Here is a 24255-nt window from a genome sequence, read left to right as displayed (position 1 = left end):
CATGATTAGCTACATTTTGGTACAGAACCTTTGCATTTAATAAGTTATTTTAAATGTATATAATAAAATACGCAGTAGTATAAATCAATGTGAATATTTTTTGTGATGCTGTGCATCATGCTTTACCTTTAAGAGCGACTGTGAAGAAGCAGTTGCACCTTAAAGATATGCACTTGTAGTCAACTGAAATGCAGAAGAGATGTGGTGCAGATCCATTAAGCAATGCTGGTATCGCAAAGACTGGTAAATGCAATACATGGGCAAAAATTTGACGCCCTGGGCAACAAAAGGCAGTTGAAAAAGCTCAACTTTTAAAAATAAATAAATCCGTTAACATATAAAGAGATAAGACTTTAATGCAGCAATCAATGTTTATATAATTTTGATGCTTTCTAAATAGACGCAGGTCAATGACTGATCAATGCCATGTTTTATATCTTTTCTGTTTAATGTCACGTTGTTATGTGTAGCATACTCCTGCAGGTGGTGCACTAGCTAGTCACGACAGTGTGACGTCACAGTCGTAAAGTGTTGGCCGTATGTTAACTTGGCATTCTGTGATTAAAAAGGATGAGCGAAACACAGTCGGTGTCTGCGTTTGATTAAGACATAACATTGGCGACGAGGATGGAGCTTCCTTTCTCACCCCTGCCTGCGTTCCTCGCTCTGCCGGGTGAGCCGCCGATCCCGTGGTCCCGCTGGTACGAATCGTTCCGGACATTTATAACGGCCATCGGGGTAGCCGACGCTAACGATGCTCGGCTAAGGGCGCTGCTAATCCACAGCCTGGGCAGCGAGGGACAGCGCATCTTCTACACCCTCGGACCCGCAGAAACGTACGCGAACTGTGTCGCCTTGTTGGCCGGACATTTCGCCGCTCCACAGAGTGTCATAGTACGGCGGATCGTCTTCCGTCAGCGCCGCCAGCGGCCGGGTGAGTCCGTTCATCATTATATCACCGATCTCCGGTGCCTGGCGAGCCTCTGTAAATTCGGACGGTTAGAGGAGGAGATGATTCGGGACCAGCTAGCAGAGCACACAACGGATCTTAAATTGAGAGAGAAACTATTTATGTCACCAGATGATCTACCGCTGTCTAAAGCCGTGGAAATGGCCTTTCAATTAGAGTCGGCTGCCCAATTAGTAGCGCAGCTGCCAGCAATGGACCGTAACCCCCCACACACAACCCTGTTAGCACAGACAGTGGTTCCGGCTGCACATCTCCCCGGCCCCATCCCCTCCCACGACGAGCTCAGGGTTAACGTGGCAGGACTGCGGGACGCTACTGCACGCCGGCCATGTGGGAACTGCGGCTCTTCCTCTCACTCCACGCGCGCACTGGTCTGTCCAGCCACGGGACAGAGATGCCAGCGCTGTGGTAAACTGAATCATTTCTCCAAGGTGTGTCGCTCAGCACCTGCCAACACGAGATCTCAGCGCCACTCACCCCATCCATCGAGCCCGACCACCATCCACTCTGTGGGCTCAAACACCAAGCCATTCAAGTGGTGCACTGTGGAACTGGATGGAGTGTGCTTGCCGCTGCTGCTGGACACAGCTGCTTCCAGGTCCCTCCTCAATGAGTCCACAGTCCGGCGGCTGTTTCCCCGTCACACGCTCAAAGCGGACGCAGAGGAGCTGTACGGCTACGGACGCACAAAGATCGGCATGGTGGGCACCGCCACCTTCTCTGTTCGCTACGGCTCCAGGGCCCTCTCAGCGTTCACCTTCCAGGTGTCCCGCCATGGTGCCAACCTCCTGGGGTTTGACCTGTTCTGCGCCTTGGGCTTCTCCATCACAGACAATACAGGTGCCGCTATTCTGACTGTGTCCACGCTCTGGCAGCAGCGCTGGCCGTCACTTTTTGTCGGGCTGGGGTGTCTGACCGCCTTCAACCACCAGCCGCTCATTAAACCATCTGTGTCCCCGGTCATCCAACCTCTGCGCCGGCTGCCCCTCGCCCTGCGTGACGATGTCACAGCAGAACTGCAGAAATTGCTGGACGCTGGAATCATCGAGCGAGTCGATGCCTCACCCTGGATCTCCAACCTGGTGGTGACCAAGAAGAAAACAGGTGGCCTGCGGCCCTGCGTGGACCTCAGACAAGTGAATAAGGCGGTGATCCCAGATAAGTATCCACTGCCTACGGTGGAAGAACTCTCAGCCAAGTTTCATGGATCGTCAGTTTTCACAAAGCTCGATCTACGCCAGGGCTATCTCCAGGTTCCTCTTCACCCAGCCAGCCGCAACCTCACTGCCTTTGTGACTCACATGGGAGTTTTCCGTTACACCCGCATGCCCTTCGGCCTTAGCTCCGCCCCCAGTTGCTTCCAGAAAATAATGGCTACCATCTTCGCTGGGATTCCCGGGGTGGTCGTCTACCTGGACGACATCGTGGTGCATGGAGCAACATCCCCTCTGCACGACGACCGCCTTTCCAGGGTGCTGGGTGTGCTCGCCGAACATAACCTCACGCTGAACGAGGAAAAGTGCATCTTCGCAGCGCCAGTCATCGAATTTGTGGGGTTCCGCCTGACTGCTGATGGGCTGAGCCCGCTCCACTCCAATGTCGATGCTGTCCTGCAATTGCCCGAACCCTCCTGTCCTGCGCAGCTTTCGTCATTCCTGGGGATGACTGCGTACTACCTGCGTTTCCTTCCCAGGTATTCGGACACTACCGCACCACTGCGTGCTCTCCTCAAACAGGATGCACCCTGGGTCTGGACCGCCGCATGCTCCGCTGCAGTGCAACAGCTCAAGTCGCAGCTTACCTCCCCACCTGTGCTCGCCCACTTCGACCTGCTGAGCCCCACATTTGTGACCTGTGACGCTTCAAACACAGCTGTTGGCGCAGTCCTATCTCAATGCCAGCACGGGACAGAACGCCCAGTGGCGTTTGCCTCGAGGTCACTCACTCAGGCCGAGCAGAAGTATTCGGTGGGAGAGAGGGAAGCACTGGCCTGCGTCTGGGCATGTGAACGGTGGCATATGTACCTGTACGGGCGACATTTCACGCTGCGGACTGACCACCAGGCCCTCACAGCGCTGCTGGCCACAACGGGCTCGGGACACAAGCCACTGCGCCTTTATCGGTGGTCTGAGAGGTTGCAAGCATATAACTTCACCACACAGTTCACACCTGGCAGAGAAAACGTGGTAGCGGACCTGCTCTCCAGAGCCACGCCCAACTCCACGCCAGATGCCACCCAAGACCCATCGGAACCAGAACTGGTGCTCATGTTGCACACGCCTCTCCAAACAACCATCTCCCTGTCAGAGCTTCAGACAGCATCGGCTCAGGACCCAGTGCTGACCCAGCTCCGTGCTTTCATCCAAGAGGGCTGGCCGACCAGAGTCCCGGAGGAACTAGCGCCCTTTCACAGGGTCAAGAATGACTTATCTTGCTGGAATGATGTCTGCGTGGCAAGAGGGCTGTGCACAGTGGTCCCGAGTGCCCTCAGAGAGCGGGTCCTGGCCATGGCTCACGAAGGACACTTGGGCGTTGTAAAGGTCAAGCAGCGCTGCAGGAGCCTGGTCTGGTGGCCGGGTATCGACAGGGACGTGGAGACGATGGTGAGAGACTGCACAGCCTGCCTCACCAGCGGTAAGACTGGCCCTCCCCCGCCTCCTCCCTTGCAACCTCTGCCGTGGCCTCCAGCTCCGTGGACCCACATACAGGTGGACATTTGTGGAGAACTCCATGGCGTCCCACAGCACCAGCGCTTCCTCCTGGTAGCCTATGACCTCCATTCTAAATGGCCTGAGGTGCGCCCCGCCGGGTCTGTCACCACCGAGGTGGTCATTGACTTCCTCTCCTCCCTGTTTGCCCGCTGGGGTGTGCCCAACACTATCACCACAGATAACGGGCCTCAGTTCATCTCGGCCGACTTCGCTGCTTTCATGACGGGGAGGGGGATAAACCATATCAGGACGGCGTTGTATCATCCTCAGGCCAATGGCGGTGTTGAGAGGTTTAATCAAACCCTCAAGAACGGGCTCAGAGCCCACATGGCTGACGGCTTATCTTTTTCATCTGCATTGCAGAGCACCTTACTCCACTACAGAGCAGCACCTCACGCTACAACGGGCAGTTCTCCAGCACTCTTGATGCTGGGACGTGAACTGCAGCTTCCCCTGGACCGTCTGCGCCCTCCAGGAAGAGGGACTCCAGGGACAACACCCTTCCCAGGGGACAGGGTACAACAGCAGCAACGCAACATGAAGCAGCGGTTTGATAATAAGCATCGGGTGAAGCGCTCGACACTCATGGTGTCGGACTGGGTCCGGATCCGTCGACCTAGTCGGTCCCATAAGCTGCTCTCGTTCTGGTCTGCACCACAACAGATAACAGCACAGCTAGGAGCAGCCACCTTTCGTCTGATGGACGGTTCACGCTGGCACGCCAGTCGCCTTAGACGGGTGACGCCACCACTCAACCCAGACCAGGCAGCCATGGAGGATCTCCGCTCCACTGACGGGGGATGGGACACCACAGATGCACCGCCGGGGACCCCTACAGGGCGTCCTCCTCCTGAAGCAGTTGCGCCAGCCGAGCCTCCGCTGTTCGGGCCTCGTCCTGTCCGGGTCCGCCAGAGGCCTCCTTATCTTAAGGACTATGTCACAGACTTATAATTTAGATCAGGGCATAGCCTGTCAGGTGGCAGAATAATCCACAAGGCTATGCAGGTAAACTGGTAGTCTACCCAGTTTATCTAGCCAGGTTGGCCTGTTTAGGCCCTGTTCAGGCCCTAATGTTGCTTTTCGCACTACACTGTTCCAAGCCTAATTGCACTTGGTCTGAAGCTTTTGAAAGGGGGGGTAAATGTAGCATACTCCTGCAGGTGGTGCACTAGCTAGTCACGACAGTGTGACGTCACAGTCGTAAAGTGTTGGCCGTATGTTAACTTGGCATTCTGTGATTAAAAAGGATGAGCGAAACACAGTCGGTGTCTGCGTTTGATTAAGACATAACATTATGCCTGAGCAGTAGGCTTTCTGCCACTCTTCCTCAACTGAATGGATGAATTTATCTTTTACAAGTCAATACTGCTATTAAAGCCCTCCGATTAGAGGTTGCTCATAACGGAAAAGTAAGCAAAACAAGAGAAGGGCTCCGAGCAGTGGCTGCTTGACTGGATGAAAGCAGGAAGAGCATCAGACAGGTGCGTTTCCTCACCACCGCAGACAGACAGATGGATTTACCCGTGGGACAAGAGACAGACAGTGAGAAAGCTAAATTCGTCTGAAATTCAAACCCACTCATCAGCTGCTGAACACGGTGTTCGCTGAGAACAGTGAGGAGCGCTCTCCTGAAGAACTCGCTGGAATGCTAATATGCAAATGTTTGTGTTAATGATTCTGATGTTTTATGCAGCTGGAGCTGTGGGGGCAATTTCCCTAATGCTCGTGTGGTTAATGGCCTCAGCCTGCTCTTGTGCGGCAGACTTTTGAAGACACTCAGACACGGACGGACTTTGTCTCAAGTGGCGGCTGAGCCGTATTCGTGACAGTTTTAGTTCTTCAACTGTGACGTTAATACATTGTGCCAGTGTGTAATTATGCAACTAAATGGTAGCTAATGGCTATTCTAGACTTTTCAAGTAGCTCTTTACTCTTACTGTTAATTAGCTAACCAAACAACTGTTTCTAAAAAAAACACCACGCTCAAATAAAGAGTTGCTATGGCTTTAATATTATATCCACAGACATAATCACATCTTGTCAAGGTAGATGGAGATCTTTCTTGACAGTTGGCTTGTGAGTTCATCATGCAGTTCTCAGAATTAATGAAGTAATTGTGCACAAGCTATCAAATTATGATTGTGTAATAACACTCACAACACCCCTGATGACATGTTGCAAAGCATCATGCGGCTTCTTCCCATGCTGCAGTGTTCTAATGAGTTCCCCTAGCATTGCACCACACTGCGTTGTTTTGCATTGTCTTGCCTAATTTCCCCACTGATACTGAACGGCTCAGTGAGGAGCTAGTATCTAAAGTCATCACTCCGTGTTTCCCATCTAATCAGAAAGCGGGTGCGCAAACAGCACCTGCCGCTCTGTTTAATGAGTTGATGGGATGATAAAACACGTCACTTGTGCATCCTGTCCAACACGATCGCTGCAAATCTGTCTTTGTCTTGATGGCATGTCTAGAAGGATGTTCAGACGTGTTCATCTCCTTAAAGCTTTATCCATTAGAGAATTTACCTGCAAATATGATTAAAAACATGGAAATACCAACATCCCCGCAGCCTCTGCTGTTTGTTGTTTGTATCATTTCCTAAAGGTTAATGTCTTTTGAAATAATGAACACTGATTAATTTTAATGCAATAATGCTTGCGTGTAATGAAAGAATTCATTACAAGTACAAGTTGCTAAGAAGAAAAACAAAAATGGAAAGCAGGCCGAGCCGCATTTTCCATCAGACATGGGGTTGTGGCTTAATTCAGCTACAAATAATTAACCATCCTCCATTCGGGGACGCAGACTCAATAATTTTATGCCTTAATTAATCATGAGAGAATGTTCCATTGTTAGTCCCTTTAATTGCTGCTGAACTACTGGAATGAGACAATGCGCGGCATTAATTAACACCCGCTATCGGTGGTCAGATTTGCTCTCAGCAACTCCGCAAACAAACCCTGTCCAAAGACAATTTGCTGACGTTTCACAATCAAGATTTATGATTGCCTGGCTAAAAACTGGTTTGGTAATGGAGCAGAACAGATCCCCAAACATTCTGTAAAATGCGTATGCAAAGCGTCAACTGCTGCTGCTTGATCAATGTCAAACAGCCATTATTTAAATTTCCAGAAGTGATTAAGCTATTGCTCTGTCATCCTTGCTCCCTAGGATGAGTCTTACAACCCCCCCAGCAGGTCTGAGCAACAGTGTATTAATACATTTTTTTTCTTCTAGGCTCTTTATTAAAGCAATTTTAAAGCTTGGTTCTCAAAGGTCAGAGCTAAATGTTTTCTCAGGAAGTGTCTTCATAAAAGCATGTGAGCGCTAAATGACAAGGTCCCATGACTCAAGGAGGAGATACCCTCTGACACCACGCAATTAGTCTCAATAGTATGAAACCACTGAGCGTGTAAACAAATTTAATACATAAATCTCTCCGTCTCATATTTCTAAAAGGGACCCTGTTAATTAAAACATTGTGGTCAATGAATGTGCAAGGGGTGTAAAATTAATTTTTATGTGAACTTGCAATTACAGGATTGAGAAGCTAACTCATTATAAGAGCGTGTCATTTGAAAAAGGATTTAGCTGGAAGTATTTCATGAGTCAATGTAATCATCGTTTGACCTCCGGAGGTTAGGTGTTTCTTTTTACCTAGGGCTTAAGTGATAAAAGGTAATTATTGGGCCCAATACCAAAGGGGTCATATTAAAAAGGGCTAAGGCCTGTAGTGAGTTTAGATAAATTCTAAAGAGACTAAAATACAATACACTGTTGAAATGCATCCTCGCTTTAAATATAATAAAGGTAAGGCGAGGTAAAAACAACAGGCAGTAATAAAGTGGTGGTTGAATGCTAGATTTGAAGCTGCAGCCGGAGGGTGTTGCTGTGTTTAATCGCTAAATGTCTGAAAAGCGGCAGGGCGCAGTATAAAGTATCATCTTATAACGAGCAACAGTTGAACGTGTAAATGACAATTCTAACAATAAACCGGAGGGACTGCTTCAGATCTTATTTTATTCATGGTGACGGTTTCTGCACATTCGCACTTGTCAAAAGTAGACCGGTTCATCAAGTACACTGTCCAGAATCACAATCTGATTTATTGCCACGTATGTTCACACATACAATGAATTTGTCATGGTGTTTGGTGCATTAAGCATAAATCTGAAGTGTTTGTTCTATCTGTGAAACTAGGTCACTTCCACTTCTTTTCCCTTTTTGTTCATCCACACATCATCAGACCAGGTCTAGATGAAATAAAACAAACAACATCAGCTCTTAAGAAGACTACTTAAACCTGTACCAAATGAGCAGAGAGAATTTACAATTTCAAAACAATACCTGGATTTAAAATAAAACCTGACCCTCTGTGTTCTCCTTCATAAACGGCAGTTCTGTTCATTTTCATGCACAGATTGAGAGATTAAACATTATTTGGAGTAAATTCATTAATTCCATTGACATTTTACACACGGTAATATGGGACTGTCTTGACTCTGGCAGACAAGATATGGGCCACTTGTTGAGTGTAGTATTCGGTCCATATCAGATTAGAACTCTGGGCCACATAATGTGAGGCCGGACTCATCCCACCCTTAAAATTAAGTTTTCAATATTTTGAATGCGTTGTTGTTATTTAACATCACAGATATATCTGAGTTTATCCACTGACTAATGCAAACATACTTGTGACTTCTGGACACGCCCACAAGGGGCGTGACTGTTGGCCACTTGTTCTTGATGATGTCATGATGACATCATCACGTTACTAGTAGGAGTTTTTAAATAGGAGTCATTTCTAACACCCACTAATAGTTTGGAGGTTGGGCTGGAAGGTCCAACCTCCTCCGTTGACTCTGGTCTGTCCAACCCAACAGCCAGATGATCAGCCCACTGTGGCTGCAGGTGGAGGTCTCAGCCTCCTCAAGACACCAAGCTAATGCTAATGGTGTAGCCCTCAGTCAATCCAATGGAAGGCCATTAGTGGCCCTTACAGTATTGTTATACTATAATAATAGGCAGGTTCTTGTGCCTGCCTGGGTTTTCTCTGGGTGCTCCGACACCCCCACTGTCCAAAAACATGCGCATCAGGTTCATTGGCGATTCTTGGTGTGCATGTGTGAATAGATTTTGGTCTCTTAATGTTAGTCCTGTGATAGACTGGCGACCTGTCGAGGGAAACCTCATGATGTCCCATTCTGCTGAGGTCATGACCTCATGATGTCGCATTCTGCTGAGGTCTTGGCTCTGATTAGTCGTTCAACCAATCAGAGCCATTTTGTTGTAAACAAATACTCTTCCATGACACACAGATGAGTTGCTCTTACACTGTCTATCACCACATAAACAAACAATTTGACTGGCTCAGCAGATCTTTGCCTGAGCATAATCACTTCCCAATGGAGAGACTGCAAACCAAATTTCCCATAAGTTGGTCCAGACTAGAATGTCATACTATATATTTCCCAAATAACAAGATAACTGACTCTAATGTGAATAATTATTCAAACTTGTTGTGTTCAGACGTATATAAAACCCCTAACCAGATTATAAACATTTTATTTAAAGCACTACGAACATCCATGAACTATGAATGTTTACAGTAAGCTCGACAAAATTATAAAACTAGTCCATTACATCACTGCAGATTCGCCTAAGCACTCGTCATGTTGCCAGCTATTTCAAAATGAACTGCAGAACCAAACATATACACAGTTCCTACTATTCCCATGATGTACTGCACTCAGTTTGTACTGTATGCTTCCAATAATAAATGACACCATAATGTCATAATGTTTATTATTAATTAATTAATAATAAATAAATGTATTTATTTATTCCCAGGCCATCTCCTGCTCTTTGACCAATGAGCTGACAGCTGGTATCCCGCTCATCTCATTGGTCGAGGTACTGTTGCTTGCGAAGAAGACACCAGAAGACAACAATGCAACAACGTTCCCTAACACTTTCTGTTTGCACTTTTCTTATTGCACTACTACAAGAGGAATGTTCTGCTTTCTATTGTTTATATTAATTCATGCAGTTTTAAATTAAGCAGGACAGGTTTCTGTTTAAGAAAGACACTTATTTTATTTAAAAAATAAATTGTTGAATAATAATTTGTTTTCCATGTGTTCATATCACTCAAAAATATGCATCTAATTCAATTGATGTTCGAGTCAAATAGCTGAAAAATCGTTTCACTCACACAAATAAGGGTTAAAAAAAAAATCACCACGCTGGGAAGGGTGAAGGCAGTCGGGTCTGCCGGCCTTGCCAATGAGGTGTCCCTTATTTATTTTTCAGGGAGTTGGTGACACTACTTGTCTCCAAAGTTAAAAAGTCATATACAATAGCTGAGGAGCTAATTGCACCAGCAGCACCAGCTATCCTAGCTAAAACCATTGTGGATAAAAAAAAAAAAAACAGATGCAGTCCGGTCAGTACGACAATATGCCGCTACTGCATCTGTTTTGTTACGTAACGTTCAGAAGATGCTGCATACATTTCTGGAAACTGCATAACTATGCTGTTGTGTTACATTATGCCAAGAAGCTACATAGGTATGACCTTTTGTTCCGGAAGTTACAACATATTTGCCTCAAAGAGTGAATAAATGCCATAATGCAATTTAGGACCCCAAAAAGGCTGAGAACCACTGTCCTAGATCATGCTAGGCTAACCATAAATGTTAGCCAGCTAGCTGACTTGACTTCATCACGTTTTTGTTTATTCAGCTAACAATAAACTAGCAGGTGGATACCACTCATCGGCTATTAATCGCTGCATCTGAGGGAACAGTTTACTTACATTTCTTGGCTGTCCGGCGACGTTTTGTGATTTTATCCGATTTTTGTTTTATTCGGGGGGGGGGGGCACGCTGTGTCCACTAGCTTGTTTTGGATGATGGTGCATTCAGAGTCCATTGGTGTGTGTGGTGTTCGGAGAATCAGTCATTAATCTACCTTCACACAACAAGTGTTCCATAAACGTAACACATTTCCTACCTTGAATCGCCGTAATATACTGTAGTCCGATCATAGTGAAGGTGTGATCGTGAAGCAGTCCTTCCTGGGCCCGCCTTTTAGATTTCATTCATTCTGGTTGTAAATCTCCCTGATCAGTCTTGCAGACTCAGATATCAGGATGTATTTTCGAACTGCGGACTGCAGTCACGACTTATGTTTTTATGATTACTGTGAGTGCAACGGTGTAAATGTTGTGATTATTTTCATATCGACTGCTCTTTATTCTGGATTTGCTGCACCTGAAATGAAATGTGCGTGATGTACTGAAACAGATGATTGTGAAGAGACCAATTATTTTTTAATATTACTAAAGTTGTCCTTTATATCCAGAGCTACTGAACTGTAACCTATCTGTTGATGATCACTGCGCGATGTCAGGACAGAAGGCTAAGACAGTAGGCCTACACAGGCCGACAGACACTGCACAGTTTGTAATTTAGGTGGAATTCTTTATGTTATGTTGCCATCTAGTGGTTACTGGTGGTATTGCTACCTCCGTTGAACAGCAAAAAACTGTTGTTTACTCCATTATTACAATGTCTGACTTAATCACTGTTAATTCACCCACTGGATGAGTCACCTATGCCTTTATTGCTGCAGCTGAACCACCCTGAGAGATTTGTCAGCAGCCGCAACTTTACCAGAGCCTCTGTTTAACATAAAACACAAATGCACGCTTTATTTTTTCGGAACTATGCAGTTCGCCTATTGTCACTTTAGAAAAGCAACTTTGGGATCATAATGGCTTTGATTTGAATCCTCACTATGTCCATGGCTGGGTGTGGATGTACTCTGTGTGTACAAATGGATGGTTTAAATACAGAGATCAAATTCCTTGTATGTGTGCATGTTTGTATGTGTAGCCAGTGGAGTTGATTTATTTTGTTACAATCTGTACTCCTCCACTCTTGGTAAGTAACACATGATCATTTTGAAATAACACACCTCATTCAAAAAATGCTACACAACTCTTTATGTAATTTTCCCCCAAAACTCCAGCTTTATTTCTCAGTAGTGATCATATAATCTATATTCTTACATTAAGTTACCAGTTCATTAGCCACGCTAGGGGAAAAGAATACATTCTAATGTTGCTTCAACTGACTGAGAGTGCTGTTGTTTCAACTGTGTTTTCATTTAGGATGCTGTGATTTGCAGTACTACGATTTGAATTTAATTGTGTACCAACACATTTCTATTACTTAAACAAAGTCATGTTACATGTTCATGTTTCATCAGTCCAATTTAACAGCACCACCAACAACCTCATACATTTGAATTACCACCTTTCTTACGCTGTGTCAACATAAACTGAACATTAGAACAGTGCATGCATTTGTTTTGACTGGTGTACCTAATGAATGTATATCATGACAAATAACGTACTTCAACACAGTTAATACAAAAAATGAAGGAACAATTGTACATTTTGGGTTTTTAGTGTGCATTTGCTAATGTCTTCAGTATACAATAAAGATGGACAATGTAAAAAAAAGACAGTCAAACTGTCATTTCTTTGACACTGAAACATCCAAAGTCAAAATAGATTGTGCCATAATAATTTGTAACCAAGTGCCAAACCTTGGTCAAACTAATTCTTTCAATCAGAATATCTCTCTAATTCAAATTAATGAATTCAAGCCGGAACAATGAGGCAGAGAAGAAAAGGAAGGATAAGCTGCAGGTGATGAAATTAAACACAAACACACAGAGACACTCACACGCATTAAACGACGAGAGACTTTCCCAGGGCTCCAAATTAAAGCTGATGGCCATAGAAACCTTGTAATCACTTGTGGTGCCAATTTGCTGCAGAGACGAGGGGGAGCGAAGGAGCAGATGTGTGCCAGAATACCTTAGGATGATTTCTTAATAGCTTCATAAATCCATTCATGCATCTCAGGCATACCAACACAACACCACTGATAGCCTGCTGCTACGCTAGGCACCACAGGGCCTTTAAGCACCTGCTACACAAACAAAAGCAAGTTGGTCCACAAATTTCTTTATCTTACAGCTTCTACTGGTGCAAGTGGCAACAATTAGGTGTGTTATTTTAGTTGCTGCAGCTTTATTCTACCTTATGGAAAATTATGGAGGCCACGGTCCTTTATAGAGTTTGCAAGGCAAAAAAGCAGCAAAACTGCTGATGCATTGTAATCCTCTTTTCATTTATGTTTAGCCTTTCGCAGTGTCTTGCCCCCACAGGGACTTGGCCAGACTGCTCAGCTGGTTGTACCTCACAGCTGTGGCCATACAAACTCTCAGTTAATTACAGGAGCACTTCTGTATGACTGCGCAGTCAGCAAGTTCGCTGCACAGTTATAGTGAAAGGTAGGCAAACTGAGGCTCTGAGCTCCCCTCATTATCTGCTCAGCACTTTCTTGTTGTTGGGGGTCTCTTGAGCTGCCCTGTAACACCCTCTGTCAGTGGAGTGGAGTACTGTGCTAACCACAAACTAAAAGGTTTAATTTAGATAACTGATAAACAACAAAAAATACGCAAGAATACATTATGCCGACAATAGATTTTTCGTAAATTACATGTTCTTTTGTCTGCTCCTCTCCACTGTAGCAATCAAAACATTTCCTGTAAAATTAAAATGAGATGTCTTAGATGGATTTCAGGTTTCATCATGAATAAAAGTAAATAGGGGAAATTGACATTTTGCATCTGCGTGTAGAGAAAACTCATGCATACCTGTTCCAGATCCTTCTCCTCATTAATGTTAAAGGCAAGTCCCTGTTTTGCTCCTTCCGCCTGCAGCCAAACAAAGTCATTTCACATATTTTAAGGTCAAACAGGCGTGTACACAATGTGATGCTATTAGCGCTGACACAACATGCAGCAAAGACAGCGGCAGAAGGAAGCTTCAAAGTCCGAGGTACTTGTGCTTTAAAGATATTTGCCAGCCACACTGAGAAACATAAAACCTAACCTGCTTTTCTGAATATTATAAAATAAAGATGAACAATTTTGCCCACATTAACTTCCAAATCCTACTCAAGGCGCTGCCTCACCTGTCAGACGCTAGCAAAGGCAGCCCATGCTCATGAGGCAGCAAGAGGCAGAATAAAAGAGACTAAATCAGACACACGGCGTGACCTTGCTGTAACTCACAACTTTGTTTGTTGTGGTACTCACTGTGTCACAAAACCCTGTGTGATATTTCTGTTTACCCTTGTTGAACCAGATAGGGTGACAAAAGCCGAGCTAAAAAGAGGAATTTTTTTCACTTAGAAAATAAATCTGGTCTTTCTCCTCTTCTTAATCTCCCCCTGTACCCCTCGCCACGGAGAGTTTAAACAGCACGTGTCTGTGTGTGATGTTATGAAAAGGATTTGTATGATAAGGTTATTTCATGCAGTGGGGCCTACCCTTGAGGAGCCTCGCCTCTCTCCAGAGGTCTGCAGAGCAAACAGAATGGCGTCGTGGACAGAAAGGAAGAGATTACCACGGGAAATATTGCCGTCATCAAACGCCCCTCCAGCCTCCAGTTCGTCACACACCTGGGCTGCAGGCGGCAAGACAACAAATATTACACAAGGCTTTGCACACAGCCAGTCACTCTAAACACCAATGTAGTAGTACAATGATAATGCAATATGGCAAGACAAGATTTGAGGCTTTAAAGTATTCAGGTACAATAAATTACACAAGGGGATCATCCCCTTTATCTCACTGGAAAATAGAGGACACATGTAACGTGTAACTTACAGTTTGTACTCTAAACAGTGTCCTTCACAGACCTAATGGACTTAGTGTTGTATGAATGACTAGGTCTGCGTTGCTATGCCAACTGTTCAGTAGAGCCAGCAAGTGTGAATGCACCTGAACCATTTAAGATTTTACCTTGAACATTAGCCAGGTAGAGTTTAATGCCCAGCATCGCATAGCTTGCGTTCATCTGTGACGGGGAAATGAAAGAAAGAGGATTGCTCATGGACATCTTGGGTTGACTGTGAGCAGATAAATACATGCTACTGATGCTCAAATGAAAAGGCCCGGTTTGAAATGCCAGTGTTCAACTCCCATATCAAAGAAAATGTAAAAGCACTGTTAAGCGCGGTTTAAACCTCTGCGGGACATAGACGGAGTAACCTACGCACATAGCCTACGCCGGTGTGAGTCATTCTGCTTCACGTTCAACAATGGCGACTGAAACTTTCGCCGAAATACAAATGTTTGTATCTCCAAACCTCCTCGGTTAACCATTCCTCGATGTGTTCCATCTTTACTGATGCAAAACAATTGCTTCGGAAATTGCGGAGATGGTGAAACAGCTGGAAATACGCGACGTGTAGTTATATTTCTGGGGAGGTGCATGTCAGGCGTTAGGGTCTGCATAGGGTCTGGGTACAACTACCGTCAAATTGACACAGAGGTGTAAACTGCACATTAGAGATCAGTTTAATGTCAGTAACCATTAGAAAACCTTCACCAGCTAACATTAATGTGTCAACTTCCATCTATTGTCAATTAAAATAAACACTAATAACATTAACTAGTCTAATCACAATAAACTACGACAGTGTATCTGTCATACTCTATCTTTCCTCTACTTCTGTTATGAATACAATTTAATGGAACTGTATTTTTTTCTACGAACCTTAATCAATACTTTAATCCCCATTAGGTCTATGAAGCAGACCCCCGCCAAGTCGAGGATGAGGGTGTGGAACGGCATGGGCTGAGTCTCCAGTGTGACAGCAGAGGGACTGGCTGGCTCCTGTTCAGGCGACTGCTCGCCCTGCTCGGTGTCGCTGCAGTGGAAGTTGACATAGCTCGTGGGAGGTTCAGCTGTGCTGGCGCTGCCGTCGATCATATCAAAGTCATTTTGCAGCTCAAGCTGAGATATGGTCTGGATTTGGAGGAAATGCTTTCAGAAAGGTGTTCAGAGAAGGTCACAGGAAATATTGACAGTAGAATGACTCATGAATGACTCGTTACACGTCATTTGTCCTTCAGCTACCTGAGACTTCATGTTGACCAAAGAGCAGGATTTCCTCCTTCTCACTTCCTTGTCCTTCTTCTCATCCTTTGCCTTTTCCCTCTCTCTTTCCCGCTCTTTTTCTAAGAACTTCTGTTTGGCCAGGAGAAGTTTGCCCGGGTCCAGCTCGGTCTAGGTACAAACATACCTGTGTAAACACTGTTACACTACATGAACACTTGGCTATTTTTGCCTGGAAGCAAAAGCGATAATTTGTTTCAGTGTACCTTTTTGATGACTCTCTGGCGAAATATTTCAGCATTTGCAAAATAGATTGGAGAGCAATAGTTCACTATTTTCACACCTGTTATTGACTTGCCCTGTGGAGTTATTACAGAAAAAATTAGATGCAATTCCTCTTACATTATCAGTCATGACAAAAATGGGGGGAAAAATGTAGTTTTAATACCTTACTGTATATCTTTGGGTTTTTGTAGATGTCTGTATCTATGATCTGAACCATTGCTGAACCATTACGACTGGAAGGAACACATTATTAACACAAGTAATACATCACACTCCTTTTTTTTTTTTTGGTTCCAGTCAAATAATAGTAGATATTGTATGGACTGTACTCACAATTGCGTCTTAAAAATCACTACCAGGATAGAAAATCCCACTCCGATAGCAACTCCATAAGGCAAGCTAAGAAAGAACGTGGCCAAGAATGATACAACCCACACACACTAGAAGAGAAGCAACAACAGTATAAGAAAACATATGGTGGGAAAACAATCACAATGCATTGTGCTTCGCTATTGCATCAAAGACTTTGACCTACACAGTCCAGTTTGCTCTTCTTCCATAAATAATAGGGATCAGAGAGCTGCAGGAGTGTGTTTTTCAGGTTGACTGCAATCAGCGCTCCAAGCACTGACTTGGGAAACAAGGATAACAAGAGGTTACTACTCAGATATTTCACTTTCCTCTGATCCTAGTATCACGCTATTATCTCCACTTACTTTTGGAAGTGGTTTCAGGAATGCTCCCAAAGCAAGCATGGTAACCATTACAACCAGCATCACACACAGGCTGGCAAACTACAAGAGGGCAGCAAAAGAGGTGAAGAAGTTTGATGGACTACTTACATCCCAGTTAATATTATTTCTCTTCATGAAATTGCAAGAAAGGCTTGACATTAACTGGGGCTTCAAAGCCGTCACCTGTGACGTTCCTCCAGCACTGTCCACAGCCAGGGTTACAGAGAGAGCGCAGCAGATCACGTGGATCTTAAAGAAGGCCCCGAGGAAATTGCTGCAGCCAAGAGCCAACATTTCCTAGACAAGAACATTCATTCAGCGTCAGGTGAGGAAAACACGTATGTAACTTTTAAAGAGAGACACGGATTTCTACCTGGTTGGGATCCACATCATAACCATGCTTGGCTGCGAGGGTTCTCCCCATAGCCAAATTGATGACATAGCCCACTATTGCCAGGGAGAAAGCTGTGCTCAACATGTCTTCCCACTGGCTCACTGTTGGAATGATTGGTGCTGGGAATCTGGATAATGGAGGCAAAAAACAAATAATAAGTCGAAATAGGAGACAAAAAAAAATAAAAATACTTGTGCATGTTTTCAATGAATTTAGCACCCCTTGTGACTGTGCGGATGTATGCTTTACCCCAGAGGGATTTCTCCCACTATGTCCATATGATAGATCTCAGGAAGATGCAGAGGCCCTGAGATGGCTGTGGCCACCACCACCTTTGTGAAACAGGAATAGAAATCAAACGCTACTATCAGACAAGAGCAAACCTTTTTGTACATTTTATTCTTGGAGAGATAAACTACTCACAATGATGATCTCCATGGGAATGGGGAAGGGAAGCTTGTGATGATAGCGGACATTCAGCTCCTTCACAACTATCAAAACCACACTGCTGACCAGAGCAAATACTAGCGAGGCAACATTGGTCTGAGGTAAGCCGCATATAATATCTATAAGAGTCTGTGTCAAAAGATCGAGAACACAGATTTTAATCGCAAACAATTTTATAAAAGTACGTTGATGTTTTTTTTTTTTCTTTATCACTTTATTAGGAAGATACTTACATATATAACAGCCAGCGGACCACTATAAGGTGGCACTTTGATGCCAAAGATGTACTTGAGCACTGAGATGAGGATCTGCAGCCCTGCAGCCGTCATGAAGCCCCTGACAAAGGATTCTGACAGATAGATGGCTACAAACCCGAACTGCATGAAGCCAAGACCAATCTGCAGGGACATAAATTGTTCAGTGTCATCACTTTTAAACTTCACCTCAAATCAGTTTCAGTTTTCACTTTTTAAGACTGAGCTTTAAACGGCAGAAATACCTGTATGATCGCAGTGAGGCAGGCCAGAGTTCCAGACACTGCCAGACGAGCCTCATTCATCCTGTCTGTGTCCACTATTGTAGCGTTAAGAGTGGCATTGAAGTGACTGAAATCCGACTCCGGGGCCAACCTGAGACACACGATTCCCACCATAATGCTGAGGACAGCAAAAGTACCTGGACACAGAAAGTAGGGTGTCACATCTATTTTCCTCACCGTGCTGCAAAGTATGGGCAAAGTCAGACGAAGTGCAGCGCCGTGCAGCTCCGGTAACTTATCACTGTCATCAGACAAAATCTCTGTAGATAAATCACTCTGATTTACCTGGGACCATCTGGTGAGCAGTGCCCATGAAGAAATATGGGATGAGGGGGAAGAAAGAGGAATATAGACCATTGACTGGAGGGAGATTTGCCAGGAGGGCAAAAGCCATGCCTGAAAAGAAGAGAAACTGTCAAATAAATCATGAAAAAATAATACAAAAACTATGTTGTACTCTGCAGCAACTAGCGTCTGTCAGAGGATATTATACAGAGGCATCGGAGAGGAGAAAATTGACTAACCCTGGGGAACCTGAATGGTGCCAGCGCTGACCCCACTGACGACATCACACAGCAGGTTTTCTTTCACTTTGTACTTGGGAAGCCAGCTCAGTACAGGCAGATGTCTGAATAACAAGCCCCTTAGTCTTGGCTCAGAGCATCTGACAGGAACAAACAAGAGAAACTCTGTAAAGAGCCCCGGTTCTTTTGTCGAAGTCCACAACACTTGCCTAAACTTTGTATTGAGACATAGCTCTGGCACTGTAAACTGTTTGATCAGAACACAAAGGTTGTCAGAGGTAGAGTTTGTGCAATAGTTTCTGCATGTTGACTGCAAAAAGATTACGATTCAGTACCTGAAGAGTTTCTTGACTTTTTCTCTGACGGGGAACTGTCGACTCTTCTTGTCAAATTCTCTGTCAAAGTCTGGGAGGCTGTATGCCGGCCTGTCAGTCACGTAACGTGGGCGCTCTGGTTGCATGGCTACAACGTATTGGAATATGTTAAGAACATACAAAATGCTCTCTGCGTTCTCAGCCTGCAATATAAGGATTTTCTTACTTACTTCACATATTATTCTGTATAAATCCTTGCTGACATGCAGTCTGGTACTCTTAGATTTTTTACATCACCATCACATTTCAACAACATACTTCAAAACATGATTGCACATTTGAATTTCCGGCTTTCAACAAAACCAAGATTTAACCTGACGTGAACTCATTTGAACATTATGTTTATACAGTCATGGAAACCAGAGGATCTCGCACTTGTGACGTTCGGCATTCAAGTGGCAAACTAATCTAACCTTGAAGGAAGAGGGATCAGCCAACAAGTCAATGGAGTGCCAAAATATTTGATCAACACCAGGTGAATAAAAAGCACCTGCGCAAATTCACTCTCTCCCCAGTAACCTTATTCTGCACGCAGAAGAAAAAAATTCAAATTATGATGGTAGCAAATACAATGTAATAAGAATATATATCAGCAATTGAAGATACGACTATTTTACAGTTTGGAGTGAACAGATGGTCAAACAACTGTCACATTGCTGCCATTACCATTTTATCAGCTCTTATCAAACCCATGTAGGGCATGAGGGTTATTAGGGGTAAAGCACAAGAAGAAAAATTGATATAAAACTGGATATAAAGAGATTTAACTGTTTAACAAAAGAGCACATATTGATGGCAAGTGCTTATATATTATAAAGTGGTAGTTTAGATAAAGTACATCTGATGGAAGCACCTGTAAAACCTGATCTGGCAATTAAAAACTACAATAATTGCTATAACACGTTTCTTACTGATTACAAAAATTATAATGAATTAATAATTAGTCACAACAACCAACAGCCTTCCTGCTAATGTTAAAAGAATACCAGAGAAGTTTGAAAGGAGAGTACTCTACCTTACTGTTGAGGTGCAACGTCTGCAGACATTAGGCTCAGGTGTGTGTATTACCCACTTGTTTGATTCCTTATCAAGCTATGCTAAATAGACCCTCTACACCTACTGGGTGGAGCTTAAGATGACAATACTTTGGTACATGCACACTTGCAAGGATATAGTTCAATAGGTCATGATGGGGCAGCTGTATCTGTGTATCTGCAGAGTAAGGACACGGCATGTTGTACTTAATAAATGCATCTTTAATGGATTCAGTTTCTATATACATGTAGCGTCCGCACATTCATTCTCTCATCAACATTACATGTTTTATAGTAAAAGGTGGACATATGCTACTGCTAAACCAATAACGAAGCCTAGTTTAAACTGACTTACACAATTCAGCTAACTGAAAATAAAAGATACATTTACATAAATAGTGTCTTTTTACATTAAAAAGGGGAGAGATGGAAACAACATGACATGATTTTGCCCCATTGTGTCAGAATATCTGTGCAAAACAATGACATGAACATCATAAAGTGCAATTATTTATTGAATTTTATTTTTTTCTCTCAAAGAGGAATGTGAGAATATTCAAATGGCTAGAACAAGCACGTCTCCCCCTGCTGGACCCAACGATGAACAGCACAAACTCCACATGAAGGCTTTTTTCAAACACGTCTTCATTTCGTATTAAAAGTGTAACGGATCTTATACGAATACATTTACACCTCTTTTAAAAGAAAGCTTTAATTCAGAGTGCAACTATTCGTATCTGTGATTTAACGTCAAAGAAACCTTTTTTTAAAAATGCTGAACTAATGATGATGATGGTGCTAAAAGGCAGTGGCTATTTGGAGATATCTTGTAGTTTGGGGTTTCAATAATTAAAAAAACTAATTTTGATGCAAGCAATCAAGCACTCCGACAAACACCGTCAGCCTAGTATAAGAGTGGTCTCAGGTAGAAGGTTTTAGTTTTGGTTCTGAGGATGTTAACACTGAAAGTATTTTCACTTTCACTTGAACAACTAACAGCTAGATTCAAAGCCTGATATGATGGGGAATTCCTTTTACATATTAATTGCTTAAAGAAAAACAATCCCAGGATAAAAATCTCTCTGCAAAACCACCTGAGCATCTCTCCAAAAATGACTTCAGCAATTCATTCAAACGCAGTTCCAGTCTTCACAGGTTTAGACTTATGACTTACTACAGGACTGTAACACATGAGTCGTTAAAAGCAGGAGAACAGGTTACGATACAAATACAGAGCTTGTTAAGCAAGTGCACCAACTGCAACTCCATGTGGTAAAAGTCACATGACTTTTTAATCTGTCCACATCTGCTTTTCCTCTTCTTTGTTACAAAAGCACGTTGACCAGCCCATGCTGGCAGACTGAAACCCTCTCAAAGTTCAACGCAGTCTATAAAATCAGTACTGACTAGAAATCACTGAGGATGCTGATGTCTGCAAACTCCTGGCGGTATCTGTACGAGTACAAGGCCAAGAGGAAAGACCATTTGAGGGTCAGAAAGCTCCACACACAGGAGAGGTAGAGGCTCCTAGGGTCAGTGAGAGCTGTGGGATGGAAAGAACAAGCCTGTTAGTACTTGCATTAGGAGAATGTGCTCCTCTCTGAGTACTGGAATCGTTACTGTCTACTGCTCATAATAAAGTAAGAAAAGAGGTGAGAGGATTACATTGCTTCTGTGTAATAGCCAGAGTTAGGAAGGTGATGAAGGCAGCCACAGCCAAAGTGGAGAAGAAAGCACCAACAGCGATGAAGAACCTGAGGCCCTTAAGCCAGGTGCGCCAGAAGTCCTGAAGGTACATGATGTGTGTGACGAGTGTCCAGAGCGCCAAAACTCCTGTCAAAAGAGAGACACACATACATATTTAAGTATGTTTAAATCTATACTATATACTGTGTAGGTCTCCCTTGTGCCTCCAAAACAGTTGTGACTCATCAGAAAATTGAAAAGGACCTTCTGAGGGTGTCCTGTGGTGTCTGGCAACAGAATGTTGTTAGTGGGGGCCTTTGGGTCCTACGGGTTGAGGGGAGGGGCTTGTTCCACAGATACTCAGTCTGGGATCTATTGAAGGTCAACACCTTGTGCTGTTTTATGAGTTGTTCCTAAACCGAGTGCCAGGTCCAAAAGTTTCCCAGCAGAATGCATTGTCACAAGGTGGTCAGTGTTATTTATTTCTCCTGGTCATAATGTTATGCCTGATCGGTGCATTTTGGCCCAATAAATCCCACTCTATGTAAATCCATTACAGTCGGTCCATCAGAGTCAAGACTGAACAATGCAAAATGTCTCGATCAGTGTGTAATTTGAAGGTCTGAATCAAACTAGTTAAGTTATGGATCAACTGATCAGAAATTGCTATGAACTGACTGAGATCTTAACTCCTAAATGTCATTATCAGCTTTAAATGTGCCATATGGGTCATGTGGCATATACTAATACTGGCACCCTTTATGTAAGACTAAAGGCCAAAGATTAATGCTGAAGAAGCTATAAAGTGGCTCATAAGTGTCTTGCTAACACCGAACAAGAAACAAATAAACACATAAATGACCAGTGACTGAGAATAAACAAGAAATTAGGTAACTAGGTAAGAAATTATGGTGTTTGCCAAACAAGGCCTGTACCAGGATTAGGAAGTGTAAAATAAATGTACCAATGTCATGTGAGAACGACAAATAATATTCAATATTTACAGTAAATATGTGTGTCACCGTACCTGACAGGCCTCCCATGGCCGCCGTCCACGGCTGCTTATAAGCGATATTCCAGACCAGGAAAGCCGAGAGTCCGACCAGAGTCCCAAATGTAGCATATCCTATGCTAATGTAGACCCTGTTGAATCCCATTGTGAAGCTGGACCACTGCTACCCTAACGTTTATAACCGTGGTACGAGATAAAGGCGTCTTTCTCAAAAACAGACTAACGTTAAGCTACATCAACAGCTTACCGCCACATTATGTAATATCCTCAACAACAAGATAAAATCCCCCTCGGCTGTACAGCCAGGAGGAGAACCACGCCTACCTCTGAAAACGAAACTAGCTTTCAAAATCAGTTAATTGTGTTACTTCCTGTGTTTTGTATACGACAAACAGCGATGGCACTGTTTAGGATTGCTAGCTAACAAGTAGCAACAAAATACCAAGACAAGTGTTTATCGAACAGCCACCGCAAAGATAACACGCTGCCATGGAGAGAACAACACCACCCCGGATCACTGTCGGATCATCGGATTTCCTTGAGAATTAAATATACGTTGTACATATGTCAAACCACTGTGCTGCCCTCAAGGCTGGACCCACAAAGGGTTGTCGTTGTTGTCCTAAAAAAATACGAATTTCTCGAGTGTTTGTTAAACATTTCTTTTCTCAAAGTCATCTATCTCTAGTTCTGTAAATATCTTTGTACAGAGGAAACACCCGACTCCTCACATGCTGCCCCCAGTGGAGCAAAGAGAAACTGCAGTTTAATGGATAGATAGATAGATAGATAGATAGATAGATAGATAGATAGATAGATAGATAGATAGATAGATAGATAGATAGATAGATAGACAACTTTATTGATCCCTTTGGGAGGTACCTGCAGGGAAATTGACATCTCCATCGCATACAGCACTGTCAGACATACATGTGCACGAATTATAAACCCAAATACCAAACACCCAGAAAAGAATAATAATAATAATAAATATTGTGACTGTACATGGTCGTTGCATAAATAGAAAAATACCAGCTGCATGTTATTATTACACTTATTATTGCACTTCACTATTTTAACTCAAGTTGTTGCAGGTTAGTTGAAAAAAAGTTAGCTATTCATAATAAGAAACTATGCAGTAGTAAAAATGTGATGCTAACAGAAACAGAAACAAATTATTCTACATATATGATTAAATCAAATCAGTATTTGGTTAAGGAACCAGTACTGCAGGGTATTTGCATGCGGTTTCTCAAGGTTCTTGGCAGGCAGGTTGTTTCAATCATCTTAGAGACACTTTTTATGGGAATTTAGTCTGTCTCATGATCATAGACTGATTCATATCAGATTTGTTGAGATCGGGGCTGTAATTGGTCCTTGCTTTTCTTGTGATTTAAGATAGTTCTTTGTTGTTATAAGTTTGAGATCCTTGCTGCAGAATGAATTTTGGATTGATCACATGCATAAAAGACTAACAATCTGCTGAAACCATAGCACATGGTGAAAGTATATATTCTTCCTTTCTTTCTATACATTACAGATACACAGACTGAAATC

At 43.6% G+C, this 24255-nt stretch overlaps 2 protein-coding genes across 2 annotated transcripts; both read right to left on the bottom strand.

The window, feature by feature from the left end:
* Positions 1-12426: 12426 nt before the first annotated feature.
* On the bottom strand, positions 12427-19059 carry LOC311494614 (solute carrier family 26 member 9-like). Its single transcript, XM_084553742.1, has 20 exons — positions 18928-19059; positions 18593-18732; positions 18354-18464; positions 18030-18205; positions 17764-17928; positions 17507-17659; positions 17333-17415; positions 17063-17210; positions 16873-16986; positions 16672-16749; positions 16491-16586; positions 16289-16395; positions 16119-16188; positions 15937-16029; positions 15692-15841; positions 15329-15580; positions 14572-14626; positions 14097-14233; positions 13420-13479; positions 12427-13308 (listed from the first exon to the last, which is right to left on the bottom strand). Exons 1-20 carry the CDS (start codon positions 19050-19052, stop codon positions 13297-13299), a joined length of 2325 nt encoding a protein of 774 aa, XP_084409868.1. The 5' UTR covers positions 19053-19059; the 3' UTR covers positions 12427-13296.
* Positions 19060-20219: 1160 nt separating this feature from the next.
* On the bottom strand, positions 20220-23421 carry slc48a1a (solute carrier family 48 member 1a). The gene is made up of 3 exons (XM_084553743.1): positions 22714-23421; positions 21666-21833; positions 20220-21543 (listed from the first exon to the last, which is right to left on the bottom strand). The coding sequence occupies exons 1-3, from the start codon at positions 22841-22843 to the stop codon at positions 21407-21409; spliced, it is 435 nt and encodes a 144-aa protein (XP_084409869.1). The 5' UTR covers positions 22844-23421; the 3' UTR covers positions 20220-21406.
* Positions 23422-24255: the final 834 nt, after the last annotated feature.

This window comes from Chelon labrosus, assembly GCF_963514085.1.
Source record: "Chelon labrosus genome assembly, chromosome: 10".
NCBI classification, from domain to species: Eukaryota; Metazoa; Chordata; class Actinopteri; order Mugiliformes; family Mugilidae; genus Chelon; species Chelon labrosus.
The sequence above is the reverse complement of the archived record's forward strand: the minus strand, read 5'-3'. Positions and strand labels throughout refer to the sequence as shown.

What these genes read in the sequence shown, in the direction of transcription:
- LOC311494614 (XM_084553742.1), bottom strand. Translation starts at nt 19,052, where the DNA reads ATGCAACCAGAGCGCCCACGTTACGTGACTGACAGGCCGGCATACAGC. An exon ending in AGAAGAGCAAACTGGACTGT is followed by an intron (nt 16,396 to 16,490) that starts GTAGGTCAAAGT and finishes CTTCTCTTCTAG; the next exon opens with TGTGTGTGGGTTGTATCATT. An exon ending in GCCAGAGAGTCATCAAAAAG is followed by an intron (nt 15,842 to 15,936) that starts GTACACTGAAAC and finishes GTTTGTACCTAG; the next exon opens with ACCGAGCTGGACCCGGGCAA.
- slc48a1a (XM_084553743.1), bottom strand. Translation starts at nt 22,843, where the DNA reads ATGGGATTCAACAGGGTCTACATTAGCATAGGATATGCTACATTTGGG. An exon ending in GGCCATGGGAGGCCTGTCAG is followed by an intron (nt 21,834 to 22,713) that starts GTACGGTGACAC and finishes CTCTTTTGACAG; the next exon opens with GAGTTTTGGCGCTCTGGACA. An exon ending in GGCTATTACACAGAAGCAAT is followed by an intron (nt 21,544 to 21,665) that starts GTAATCCTCTCA and finishes TCCATCCCACAG; the next exon opens with CTCTCACTGACCCTAGGAGC.